General features: G+C 34.6%; 1 protein-coding gene across 9 annotated transcripts in view; it reads left to right on the top strand.

The window, feature by feature from the left end:
* NBEA (neurobeachin) overlaps nt 1-14,576 on the top strand; it is a 473,668-nt gene that overhangs the window by 403,317 nt on the left and 55,775 nt on the right. For all 9 annotated transcript variants that reach the window (XM_051778818.1, XM_051778819.1, XM_051778828.1 and 6 more), the window contains 2 exons: nt 394-513; nt 11,161-11,313. In XM_051778818.1, coding sequence (XP_051634778.1) covers nt 394-513; nt 11,161-11,313 — 273 coding nt within the window. The remainder of the gene's footprint in view (nt 1-393; nt 514-11,160; nt 11,314-14,576) is intronic.

Raw genomic sequence — 14,576 nt, 5'->3', positions numbered from 1 at the left:
GGGATTTTTTAAAGATTTTATTTTGACATACCAACATACAAGGGGTAAACAAAACACAGTTATATAAATAACACAGAGTGTGTTTATGGTGGTTGCAATGAAGTAGGAAGTCATTGTGAACTGGATCTGAGCTACATGGGTCTGCTACTGGTGGGTAATTAGTGTTATGGAAGAGAACTCAAGATTTGTGTGTGCAAAATGTGTTAGTGCCAATAAATGTATTCAGGTGTTCAGTGCAGATACCCATGCATACATATAATTATGAGGTGCCATGTTTTTCTTCTGCCTTTATGAAGTATTTTGATCTACAAAAGGTATTTGGAGTTTGACAGAAACCTGCTGCATGATTCCTTGTACTGTTTTCTTAATCTGTCTTAATTTCATTAACTACAGGAGCCCTTTACAACATTCTTTCTAAATGCAAATGATGGCAAGTTTGACCACCCAGATCGAACCTTCTCTTCAGTAGCCAGGTCGTGGAGGAACAGCCAAAGAGATACCTCAGATGTGAAGGTAACATATATATCAAATAAATAGATAAATCCGCATTTTCATTTGTGGTGTTTAGTTTTAGGTAAGAGGATGCTATATTTATTTTGGTTTTATATATTTATATATTTTAATTTCTTTGTATTCAGTATACTAGGTACAGTGTAAATAAATAGATGTTACTAAAGTTTATTGTTCTAACAGAAACAATCAAAGATTCTTTGAAGCTGAGTGGACAAAAGGTGTTTTGTTTTTAGAGAAAAACAACCTAACTGATTTAATTTAGATCAGATAATCAGGAGATGGAGAAAAGCCCAATAAATTGTTCTTTCCTGCTGTTAACTCAATATTTGGCCCACTCTATAAAACACAGCAGGAATTGGATTTGACCTTAAAGTGTCATATTGTTATAGCTTGCCTAGCTCTGGGTTTACATTGCCTGGGGCAATTAATAAAGCATTAATGACAAGACCCATTTAAAATGTTGGCTTTTCTGTACAGCTTTAGCTTTTACTTGAAAGTGCCTGGGGATATTATGCAACAATACACATTAGATTAAAACAACTTCTACACGATATACAGAAACAGCCAGAGAGCAGGATGATTTTACTGTTGTTTTTTCTTACCTATTGTTAAATACAAAGGGCTATTGTTCATATACATGAAACCTTATCAGAAAGAACCCAAAATCTAGTAATATTTTGAATAATATGGTGCTTTCTCGAGTCTCATTTTCTAGTAATAAGGTAGGCAAAGGCTGCACTATACCTAAAATTGCTCTTTTTAAAAAAAAAACTTTTTTTACAGTGAATATGTTTCTCTTCTATTTTTATACTGCCACTCATACTAGGAAATTATAAAGTCAAGGTCATATTGCCATGATATTTTTTACTTATCTTGAAAAAAAAAAAAGTAAATTTGTTGATTTATTTTATTCCAGAGCTCATGTTTCCATAAATAATCCTAGCAGTTTCCGAAGTGTATGTGGATAAACCATGTTGTTATTATTTAGTTACTAGTTAGAATAACTAATTGTAAATTGTATAGCCATCTCAACATGTGGGAGAAAATACTTTTTAGAGAAAAGAAACTGACCTGGGCCTCCTACAACCTATTTCATATCTATTCATGTTCCTCTGGAAGTCAATAATATTTTAAGTGCTATCACAATATTTTAAGTGCATTAGGAAATTTCCTAATTTGGAAGGAATTTGAGGTAAAATCTACTATATTTGTTATATGTTCAAAGTGCTGACATTTTAATTTTTCCCTTTCAATGAAATCTCGTTTTCCTGGAATTCCACTAGAATATCTGCAAAAGTGACTTCCTAGGAGTGAGGCTCAAACAAAAGATAAGAGCCTTAAACTGAGGAATAAGGGAAGACAGTTGGAAGTGACTGTAATCTTCTTGTCTGGCTTTAGTACACAGGAGGAGGGCAGTTAAATACATCAAGGCATTGCAAAAGATAAAGGAATATCTGAGGACAGACGGAGAGATGGTATTTAGCTAGGGTATATAATTAGTGAAAGGATTGTTCCTAAACTAGCAACCAAATTAGTTATCAGTAAAACAAAGAACTGAAATGTTTGTATGAAAATACCAGCAACCTTGTGAACCAAGTGGGGTAATTTAAACTGCTGCCACCAGGTATTACAAGGATGAAGGAATTATGGATGGATAACAGCTGCATTGCAAAATGTATTGGTATTAAAAAAACAGATACCTTCAGAAAAGGAAGGCAAAAGGTAGCTATGTACTTTAATGTCATTGAATTTAAAAAAGAGATTTGGGAATAATGGGAAAAATAGTAATAATTAAGGGTCAGAGTTACACTGGGGGGAAAGATTGTCCAACAGTGTCTTCCAGAATACATTTGGCAATCTACTGTAGAGCCCCAGAGTCAGATTTATATATATATACATTTCAGTGACACAATTCGAAAGAGAAATACTTCTTGGATCTAAGTCATTACAAAAAATCTAATATGGAAGGCATAGAGGAGGTATTTATTAGCCAATAAATGTTTTCTCCATATTTTCCCTGACCTGACTGTTCAGGAATACTTTAGGGATTAAACATGCTGCTTAAAATATGTGTTTATTAATCAATGAAGGTACAGGGAAGGTGGGTTTAGAAACTAACCTTGAGTTGATTTATTATTGGTTGATTCAGCTTAACATAAAAATAGATAAACAAAAGCAGATTCAAAAAATGAGCTGAATCTTTAAGTGATGCTAAAACAAATAGAAAACCTTAATAACCTATCTAAGTAAAAAAAAAAAAAAGGTAAAAAATAAAAACAAGTAGAAATTAGAGGAGATTTAATACCAGCATTCAATGTATTGCATCATCTGTTAAGTCCACTGAGGTACACTTCAGTAGCCTAAGCAATATATGTTAATGCACTGCTGTTTTGTCTTAAGCTTAACAAGGAAACTGTAAGATCAACAGGATGATAGAAAGCTTATCATGAGACCAAAGCTTTATCCTTAGATTATAGCAACTAGAATATTTCATGGCATCTAATTTCCCCCTAAAACAGTCTGATTAGTCATTCATTCAGACCTATTATGTTCTTGGAGAACACAAGTTATTTTCCTTTTCCTTGTCCAATTTTTAGTATGCATTCATGCTGGATAAAGCAAAATGCTTAGTGCTTTCTTTGCGGGAGCCAGCTAGTGGAAGTATGTACCCAAACTGGAGAGAGCCATAAGAAGAGCAGCAAATGTGTTTAAGGAGTTGGATACAAGTAGAAAAAAAGTGTGTATGTGTGGGGTAATTAATGTCTAAGAGTGAAGATACATAAATGCTATGAAATATGGAAACATATGAAAGAGAGGAATTGTTTGTCAAGGAACAAAGAGGAAAGGGATCAGAGTGGAAGAATGCTCACCAAAGCAACAAAGTATGAAAAGTTAAAGTAAAATTGAGTATTCTTTGAGTTTGAATATCCTCACAAGGGGAAGTAGTAAACCCCTTATTTCTAAAGTTTCTTTTGTAAGTAGATTGGCAAAGCAGTGGAAAAGAATCAGGGACAATCATGAATTGGCAAGAGAATGTGTTAGTTGACCCTTTAGGCCCTTTCTGTTTGCAGAGTCTGTGTTTCTTAGCGATAAATCAAGAATGAGTATAGCAACTAATTGTTGCTGTTGTTTGTTGCTTAAGATCTTAATGAACTACATTTCTCAATGCCATGACATCAGGGCCAACTTCTCCCTGAGGCCTTGAAGTTCATTCTGCAAAAGGATAGGAAACTGAACTGTTACTGCTAATACAAATACCTCATTTTTTTCAGATTGTTGTGCTACTGCTTGGAATGCCTTACAGACTTTTCAAACATTTTAATCCAGTTCTCAGGGACTTAAAAAGCAGTGAGATTTGGGGAACCACCAAGCAACTCCCTCAAAATCTCTACTTATTTTTACCACTATCCTAAGAGCAACATCCACTGTCTTGCACAACAGAAGAGCTTCAGCTCTGACAGTAGGAATCATTCAAAAAGTCATGTCCAGCAGTCTGGAAACTTCTAATATTCTCCAGGACTCCTGTAAGAAAGTAGAGAGTGTGCAAAAGAGGAGGCGTGCTCTGTTAAAAGTTTTAGCATATTTGTGTAGCTTCCTCTGGCTCTACATGCAGTTATAAATGTGGGAAGAGGGTTGGCAGTGTGGATTCCCATGTGATACACATGCTGTAAATTGTTTTCCCATCCTTAAGATTTTTCGAGTCTTTATAGTAAATATATAGTCCATGGAATACAGGCTACCCATCAAAGTTGCACACTTTGAAAACTGTTCAGACTAGCAAAGTGTTCATCTTTCATGGATTCCTTATCATACATTTGAAATTCATCTAAGCTGCTTTAAGTACATTAATCTCTGATCTTACTAACCTCATTAATTACTGTGGCAAAGGTTATGAAATAATTTTAAAACAGTGTGTGGGATTAATCTGACATTCCTCATTGCTGTGCATAGTGAGTTGGCCACAATTTTTGCTTTCAAGTACTATATTAAATAATCATATGAATTGCCTTAATTCTTTATTAGCAAGATCTAATTTAAAGAATACTTTTTAAATTATTTTTTTTAGGAAAATAAAGTGTGGTGGTCTTTTTCATCAGTTAATTTTTAAGAAAGAGGAATATGAGTCGCTTTATCCTCAAATGCTTAAGTCAGTGCTGAAGTAGATCCATTTTAACAAGTAAATTGAGATTTTTTTAAGCACTGCAGACACTTTCCACGACTGAGTCCTTTTGCGGCCTTGATATAGTTTAAAAATACATTCAAACCACTATTACAAAATTCTGCATTAAAATTTAAAAACCAAATACTTGAAATTTGCAAAAGAACGTATCTCTCTTTAGAAAGCTGCAATTCTTTGAGTCCGGCTCCTTTTCTCACACGCATGTGTCCTCTCTGGCATTCTCTCTCTCTGTTTCTCTCTTTCTCCCTTTCCCCTCCCTCCTTCCCTCTCTACCTCTGTGTAGTCTCCTCTGGAACTAAATTATTTCACACTGAGCTAATGAAAACAGGGCTGTGGCAGTAGTTTGATCAGCCTAAAAACCCAGCTGTAATTCTGGCATCTTGAGTTGTGGCAAAAGGTAGACCACCTTTGAAAAATGTAGTGTAGGATAGATTATTGCCCAATGGATGATTAAAGATATACTTAGACCATTTTGTTCCTTATACAGTTTTGGTTTTGGTTCATTTTCAAAGAAACTTGTTCACCTACAGTGGATGAAACAGAATAAATATGGTATGTGCTGTGTTAGAGTGGTAACACACAAGGGAGAACCTGGATAACAATTTATTTTATTGTGTCTCCCTTTATCAACATCGACCTTCTCTCAAGATAATCAGTACAAGCTGGAGGAAGAATGAACATTCATGGGGTGACCTTTGAGGAAGCAAGTCACCCGGAAATGACCATAAGTTGGCCAGTCAGCTCTCACATTTTTTTTTCCTTTCCACCTCCCCCTTGCTGCAGTTTTTGTTAATATTGACTTCCCCAGAGCCTCCTGTTAAGGCACTAATCTTCCTTAATGCCTCTCAAACTTGTTATATTACTTTTTGAATAGTCTGTTTAGAAGTTAGAAAGGTAGCTCTGACAAAATGTCATTAAGGTGCCTTAGTGTGAATTAATGCTTAATGGAGGTACTCAAGACTGACTCATTGACCCAGTACTAGACTCTTGTGGAATTAATGCATGCCAGAGGATCAACCTTTTGGAAGGAAAAGAAAGAAAGAAAAAGAAATGGCAGCTTTAAAAGCTTGAAGTGAATTATATTAGAAAAGTGAAAACGTCTGGGTTGGATTTTATTTCATTGGGAGGCCATAAAATGGTATACCCTTAGCAAAACATATTAAGCACAAATGTCAGATTTGATGCAAGTGGTGTACAATTATGATAGTGTTAATAGTGGTCCTCTATCACCTGAAGACATATTTTTAAAGTTTAATTTCTCAGCAGTTTGGATTTGTCACAGGCTTGTAAATTAGAAAATGCATTTGGGGGATGTTTTCTTATATGAGGACACAAGGCATAAAATACTGTTAACTATACCTTGGGGTTTTAGTATAGCTATTAAAATAAACTAGATATCACATTTACAGACAAGAAATGTCTGTTATAATATTCATTTTACCTTTTTTTTCATCCTTCAGTAGCTTTACTGCATCATTCTTCACCTGAGAAAAGTCAAGCTTCTCGAGCTGTTTGAAAGGTAGTTGACTATTAAATGATAGAAAGCTAACCTATCTTATCAGAAGTGTGAATGAAAGGGGAGCAGAGGAGGTTACCAGTTTGTGAAATATCAAGGACAACTAGACAGAAAGTACTACAAATAGATTTAGATCACTAAAATCCCTATTTTTATTAACTCTTTGAACCCTAGATATTTCTTGTGGTAAGAAATTACCCATGTCAGGTTATGTATTCAGAAAGACTTATTCAGAACCTTTGATATGTTTTGGCAAGAGCAAAGAAACCAAACGCTGGTTTTCTGTGTCTTCTTTGCATTCTCTCATTTTATGCCTGCCAAATGATATAACTGACGGGGAAGGTCTTTTTGATGGAAGTTTTTTTTATATGTATTTTCCTTCATGTCTTGATTTGCACTGGATGGCACAATGTGTGTATTGTAGTAAGAAAATACTTTGAGGTTTGTTTTTCATGAACACTGGTATCTTGAAACATAAACCTCTCAAGGTCACAGTAGCTTCAAACAAGCATTCCTTTGCATAGACCTGGCTTTTCATTGACCTTTTACCACTAGTGCCACTGAAGGTGCAATAGGAGTTTTAAGAATTCTGTTATCAACTATTCTGTCTGTCAAGAGGAAAGCGGATTGGGAGACAGAAGGTTCTCTGTGGGCTATCCCTTTGTGAAAATATCATCCCTGAGATACATTTTTCTCCTCCTAATTTTTGAGTCTCCTTGTCCCTATCTTCAGGTGAATTTAACAATGACCCTTCTAAAGTATGAGGCTGGTGATCTGTAAAATGTATGTTGTCTGACAAATTACACTCTGTGCTAAATGAATGAAAAATAACAGATGCTATCAGAAAAGTATGCAATCTCAATCTCCAATCGAAAGACTACAGAGGTTGATAAAAGCATTTATTTTGGCTTCTGTGTGATCAGCATGTGATAAAATATAATAAGGCCAAAGTATATATAGGAGTAAATAAAGTTATACAGCATTTAGCAATAATTCTGCTAGATAGTTTGGGGAGTTTGAAACTGTATTTTGCACTTCTCTAACTAAAACTTAGCAATGGAGCAATACATCATTGTCCTTCATTTAGACTTTTAGGAGCTGAAAGACTGTAGAGCTGGTAGAATAATGCTTTTCAAACATTTAATAAACTATGCAAAGAGAAAATAGTAATTTATTCTCTGTATCTGGGATAGACTGATAGCTAGGACAAGGGAAAATGGACTTAGATGTGTAATGAAAGATTCAAGCCAGTTGTTAGGTAAAACTTCCTCAAATGAAGAGCACTGAAGTCAGTTGATGGAAGGATTGTGGAGTTACTGTCACTCAAATTCTGGACAACAGGGTAGACAGATATCTTGCAGGATAGATGGCATAGCTGAACCTCATCTGGAATGGAGGATTGGACAAGGGCACCTCCCTAAATGTGACCCTGAAGCAGTTATTTATTTGAGTATGTGTTTCCTATCCATAACAGGAAACCCACTAAAAGAGCTGGCTCTCTCTTGTCATAATCTTTATTAGAATATGAACTGGCACATAGCCATTTGTGAAACAAAGAAAACCCAAACTTTAGCTGAGAAAAATGTAAATACTTTTTGAAAATATCTCTAGCCATTGCTGATGTTATTTTTTCCTGCATTCTTGTGTTTTTTCTTGCAACTTTCAGTGGCTTCTTGGGCCCCAGTTGTCATCTTTTCGTCTCTGCTGAGAGTCACTCCTGTCTTCTCCTTCCTTTTCACAGCAACCTCTCAAGCTCCATCCTTGTTGCCTCGCTGTCCTTGCTAATCCTTCCTCTCTCTGCTTCTCCCAGCTTATACTTCTCCTAGCAAAGCATGCTCAGGGGCCCCGGGGAAGGGAATATTGGCCTTTCCATCCCCAGCCAGTGCCTACCATTGGCATGAGATAGAAGAGACAGCTGCTTTAATTTTTCACAGTAGAACAAAAATTGGATACATAAAAACAAACTTTTCTATGATACTTATCTACGTTATTTGTATTTTCTATGCTTCTAAGTAGCTAAATACACATTTTGAAGATGATTCCAAATGTTAACAAGTTCATATATACCAGGTGCCACGGGCTTTCACAGCAGGTCTGTGTTTTAGTATATATTAATTCATTCTTTAGAAATGAAAAAGGATTTATTTATCTGAGCTATTTTTAAGTGCTGTGGTTTCTTAGTTTAGTCAATAGTGGAGACAGCAATATGACTAGAGGAGTATTGAATGCTACCACAGAAAGCTGAATGGTTAATACGAAGTATGGGAAATATGTAAGTATCTGGGAAAGTTCACATGCGACATTGCTCATATTTCAAGAAAACATTTGATTCATGCTAAATAGTACTCAAATAAGCAAAGAAAATTGTAGGCTGCACTAAAAATAACATTGGAGAGAATGCTGAGGCTATAACACAGCATGTTTATTAATTTCTCTATAATATTATGTTTAGTTTGGTTACTTTGACTAAAAAATGAAACAGAAAATCCAACAAACCCCCAAAAAACAACAACAACAAGCCTACAAAAACAAACAAAGAAAAAACAAACAAACAAACAAAAATACCAAAAAAACCTTACCAGGAGATGTGTAACTGAAATTACTAGAGTTCTAGAGAGGGTGTTATTTGAAGAGGATTTATAAGTCTGGCACTGGTTAGTTTCCAGAGCACAGGAATAAGACAGTTTGAACTAAACATACACAGCACAATAAATCTTATGAAGAAAGTTAATAATATATTTTGTTTATTCTGTTTATGTTTTCTGCTATACCAGACAAGGGAACATTAAATTACACTGAAAGCAAAGAGCAACAAAGATAAAATTACTAAATGGAAATACCATTAAAATACTCAGTGACTTAAATCCCTTTGTTTCAAGATGCCCCTGAAGCCGAAAGGTTAGTAGAATTGAGTTAAACACTAGATGTGTCTCTGGGTAGCACAAATCTTTCAGGTATGTTAGGTGTAAAAGTCCACAATTACATGCTAGGACATTTAAAACTGAAAAAGGAAACTTATCTTTGATGGAATCAAAAGTCTTGCTTCCTGTGACATTACAGGTTAGTATGCCACCATATTGAATAAAGATCAATAATAATTAAAATTCTGTGGTATGTGTTTCAAGGCTGTTATACAAAATAGAAACAAACTTTGCTTACTTTTTTCTGTAATAAATTGTGTTTCATTTGAATATTGGCCTTTAATTTAATTTTGAATTTTTCATATTTCATAATTCTGAGGTCCTTATGAGTTCTTCTTTTTTTTTTTTTTTTTTTTAAGGTAATGATCTTAGTTTATCAGTAATTTCTGTGGTAGCATATGTTGGGTTGTGACCTACTCTTAGTCCTGAGTTAGTAATAATTTGTTGAACTCCTGAAAGATTACTGTATAGTTTTCTCCAACTGTGAGGATTATTCATTCTTCTTTGGGCTTCATTAGAGCAAACTGAAAAGCTTCTTCTGGAACCTGAGACTTAGTGAATCCTGTTTGGGGAAAAGGGGGTAAGACTGCTTTTAGAAATACCCTGAATAAATTAGAGATGTATATAATAAAACTTAAGATTGTCAGGAAAATAATCTTTTTTCTTTTAACCTTGTAGAATATTCAGGATTTACTTTGGCTTTGCTCTAGCTGCTGTTTTATTACTTACTGCATGTAGTAATTTCTTTTTTTTTTTTTTTTTGGAATAGAAGATTGTTTCATAATGAGCTATCCAAGTTCAGTGATGTCTCGGTTAGTGTTTTGCACTGGTTAGATATTAATTGGCACTGCATTTTAGTCTAATCTGAATTCAAACTGTAGTGTATTAAAATGATGTAAAGAAGCAGTTAAACTGCCTCTCTAAACATGTTTAAAATTGTAACAAGTACACTTTTTTTTTTACTTAATGAATTTGAAAGGACCATCTATACTTTAACTTCTCTCTTCTCTATAGAGTTGCAAATCAGATTTAATTAGATAAGTTTGTGTCTGCAGTGATTTTTTTTTTTACTCTTTGCATGTCTGCAGCCTTTGAAAGGCCCATGAAGAGATTCAGGTTTCAGGTGCTGTGCCAACAATTTGGATCATGTTACACAACTGAAGGCCATAATGCTTTTAACAATGTAATTTGGTGAATTTAATCTATATCTGGATATTAGAAAAGAGATAGTGAGCTTTAAAGCTTTTCTGTTGTTATTGCAGTTCAATATTTCCTGTTAAAATAATAGCAAAAAATAGCAATATTTATTATGTCAAAATGAATTTCTATTTAGCTCTTCTGGAAATTGGGAATAACTTCACACCCTTACATGTATTATACTATGCAGATAACCGTTGCTATGCAGTTGCTATGCTATATTTCACATGAAATATTCTATGCTATATTTCACATTTTAAATATCATGTATATCTGTTCGAAGGGCATTTGTTGTACTGATATCTTTCTCTCCGCGTATTTTTGAAGTTTTCTTAGAATAGAAAAAATCATTCATCCTGAGTTATTTTTCTTTGTATAAGTAGTCAAATTGCCACCTTTTCTTATGCAATTAAAAAATATAGAGAAACTAAAATCAAGGCAGTGTTATATCTGCAACTTTTTCAGTTTTTAAGTATTTTTGTTAAATCTTGATTAAAAAATCCAATGTATTTTCATATTGAAGGCCTGGCATACAGTTGCTTGTATCTGTTATTCTGAAGAGGTCTCCCTTATGATATGCACTGCTTTTCCAAAGTTGTGCTTTTTGTAAAAACAGGTATGGGGAAAACAAAGATTGAATATTTCGTTATGAGAAAGAAGTTTGACTGTAAGTACAAGAAAACAGATTATAAAATTTCTTAAAACAAGTGCACAGAGACTCAAACAAAACCATGAATGCTTTAATGTGTACTACAAAGGAGCCTGATTCTGGGAGCGCCGTTCAACATCTCTGTATAAATATGAAGTCTCATTGTGTGTTTTCTCCTTGCTAGGAGTTAATTCCAGAATTTTACTACCTACCAGAGATGTTTGTCAACAGTAATGGCTATAATCTGGGAATCAGGGAAGACGAAATTGTCGTGAATGATGTTGATCTCCCTCCATGGGCCAAGAAGCCCGAAGACTTCGTCCGTATCAACAGGATGGTAAGCTGTACTTTAGTTTAGCCTAAGTAAGGGGTTCTGTGTTTTAACAAGCTAACCTAATTCTGTTTTCATCTCTTTAGGACTAGATTTGTAAAGTAAAAAGTGAAGGAGAATTTGAATTCTGCCTTGCTTGACAGAACCCTTTATTTTACAGTGGATTTTCCTTACATGTGCCCAAATTCCAAATTATGGAAAGTTAAATTTAGTTATTTACTCTCTCTTGAGAGAGCATCAGATGGGCATGAGCGGGACAGTATAAGATAGCCTCAAAAATTTGTGTGTCCCTCCTCACCACCTTCTACATTAAAAAAATAAAGGATTACTATATATGCTGTTATCTTGCAAGACATCTTGTATTCCTTATTCACCTGAAGATATGCACTTCCTGTTCATCAGAGATGAACTGGAAGTGTAGAAATGTGAACATAAGCCAACAACTGCAGTCCCTGAAGAAATTTTGCAAAAGAACTGATCTGATGTAAATTATTACAAGGCATGCAGAATTTAAGCAGAAAGAACATTTATGTTTTATCTTTTTCTCCTTCATTTGTTGGATAATTATTTTATTATTGATAAAGTTAATACATATGTATGCTTTTATTAATTTTCAGGAATAGCAAGGTATATTCTGATACTTTAGTCAACAGTAGTTCATTTTATGGTTCTGTTCTGGAAATAGTTCTTCCTTAAAATGCATATTGCTTGTATTGCTTATAGAGTCAGGACTATGATTTTGATAAGCTATGGTTTTCTATACAGCTGCAGAACTGTTCAGCTTATGCATTATTCCCAATAGTGCTTTTGTGGTAGCATTGTAAATCTAGTATTGGTTTGGTCCTATTTTTTTCTGATCAATTTGGCAATTTAATTTGAAGCACTGTCTATTTAAAGAAAATTGTTCTTCAAGAATTGATAGAAAAAAGTAGTTCTATGAAGTTCAAAAGAATAGAAGAATGTTATTAAAACAAACTTATTCCTAGATGTAGATGATTTAGAAGTACCCTCCATTTAGAAGAGTAAGTAGTTTGACATATGTACAACAGTCTCCTAAGGAAGTGAGTGCAACCTCATCACTTGAGACATATGAAACACAGCTATGAGAAATTATTCTGTCATTGACAGATTAGTCTGTCATTGACAGGAAGAAGCTGAACAATGTTTCTTGGCTGATTTCTCTTATAGCTGCATATTTTGTAAAATTATTTTTAAAATCAAATAATTGTCACAGCTGACGGAAAGAAATTCAAGTGCAATTTGACTAGTAAAGAAGGAGGTGTCCTCAAAGGGTCACTAGAGTTCATTAGCATTCTCAAGTGTGGGATATGCAATCACAGGTACTCTGGAGTGCCTGTGTCACTGCACAGAGCCCTTTCTTGGGTAGGGTTTGTGGCTAGACCCAAACTGAGCCAAAAGGTAAGCACACTAAAGTTGACCTAAAGGTTTAGTTTTGACATCTGAAAGAACAGTAGTGTGATTGCTTTGTGGAAAAGGAGAAACAAGCTGCCCCCTATAGAAGGATGTAATGAGAGATGCATATTAAGGACTCATTTTCAGAAATTTTATAAAGACTTTTCCTTCCTGTAACTTAAATTGAGTTTTATTCATCTTTCCTTTCCACAAAGATGGAATGATTAATAGGAGGATATGTGCACTATGTGATAAGAGATAACCTGAAGAAAAGCTTTATCTTTAGTTTCTTTCATTTCCCTTGTGCAATTTCTGCTTGTTGTTGTTTTTGTTTTTTTTTGCACTGTTGAAGAAATCAACTGCTTGCATGAATTTAGAGTACAGGATTTAAATCCCTTTAGGACTACACTACTTGATAGTTAGGTAATGACTGATTCCATACATGTGTAAGTCTGCTTAGACTGCCAGGAGACAGACAAACTGATATTAAGATTAGAGTAGTATTATAATTACAGGTTTCAACTAATTGAATACTTTGTAGATTTCTAAAATCAAAAATTATCTCCCATATGTGTCAGACCCTTCCGATACTGTTTTCCACCTCTTTCCCCACAGATGTGAGCATCATGCCATTATTATACAGTTTTGCTGGGAGGCAGTTTCTGCATGGCCTTTATTCATCCCATGATCCCTGATCATGCTCTTTTAGCAAGAGCATGATCAGTAGTTAAAATTCAGTTCTGTGCAGATACATGCTATCTTCAAGTGAGAAGTCTGCGGAAGTTTCCAAATAATAACAAAGTTAGGAATTGCCTGGAAAACAAGAGAAAGAGGCATAGATTTATTTGAATTAGATACATAAAATACACTGAAAATCACCTTGGAAGGAAAGAATTTAAGATATTCAATAAGAAGCAGAAGTCTGGAAACAAAAATAGTACCAAAAATAGAGCAGTAGCAAGGTAAGGGTGACAATAAGTGGCAATTAGATTAAACAAAACTGTAATTCTCTATTCACCAGAAATAAGTGTATTTTGATGCAATCTATGGAGAATCATTGCATCACAGAGGATGTAAACAGTTGTACCTGTCTGTGGTTCTTTTGAGACTGCACCTGGAATATTGGATTCACATCTGGGTGACTAGAAAACAGAAGAGGCGTTCATATTTGGATGGAGTTCAGAGGATAAAAGCAAAGTGAATAACTTTGGGACCTTAAAGAGCATGATATATGCATAATATTTTACAAAGCTTATTATAAAAGAGCAAGTAGCTAAAGAAGGATAATCCCTTTCACAAAAATGCAGATAGTATTCACAAAAAATGCAGTAAGAAGTAATGGAATTACATTTTGAAAATGCAATACTTTGAATGTGTAATAATTTTTCAGAAACACTTCTTAATGGAGGGTTTTGTTAACACATACAACAAGCTACCAGTACACTGTCTTTTTGGTCACTAGACTGGGACTGGTCAAAGGAACAAATATAAAGGGATTGGGAAGGTTGACATTCCCTACCCTAATGTCTGATTCCATTATTTGAACCGGACAGCAGATGTATTATGTTAGGTCATCCCCAGGCCAAGTTTGACTGTTATACAAGAATCTATCTTAAGAAAAAAAAATAGCCTGGGTGTGATGCTGACATGTAAAACACAGCAAGCTTGTGCAAGCCTGGAATTTCTACAACAACTTAGCAAGCAAGCAGAGAACACGTTTACAGAAAACTGAGAAATATTTCAAGTGTTATCCTGATCCCTTGTCTAATGAAATCATCAGTAGTCATTTCACCTCAGTGGAAAGGATCCTGTGTGGTACAGCACAACATACAGTGGGATCTTGTTTTTCCCTAGCT

This window comes from Manacus candei, unplaced genomic scaffold (assembly GCF_025592945.1).
Source record: "Manacus candei isolate 608988 ecotype Guabito, Panama unplaced genomic scaffold, ASM2559294v1 h1tg000014l, whole genome shotgun sequence".
NCBI classification, from domain to species: domain Eukaryota; kingdom Metazoa; phylum Chordata; class Aves; order Passeriformes; family Pipridae; genus Manacus; species Manacus candei.
This window is presented reverse-complemented; position numbering and strand designations above follow the sequence as displayed.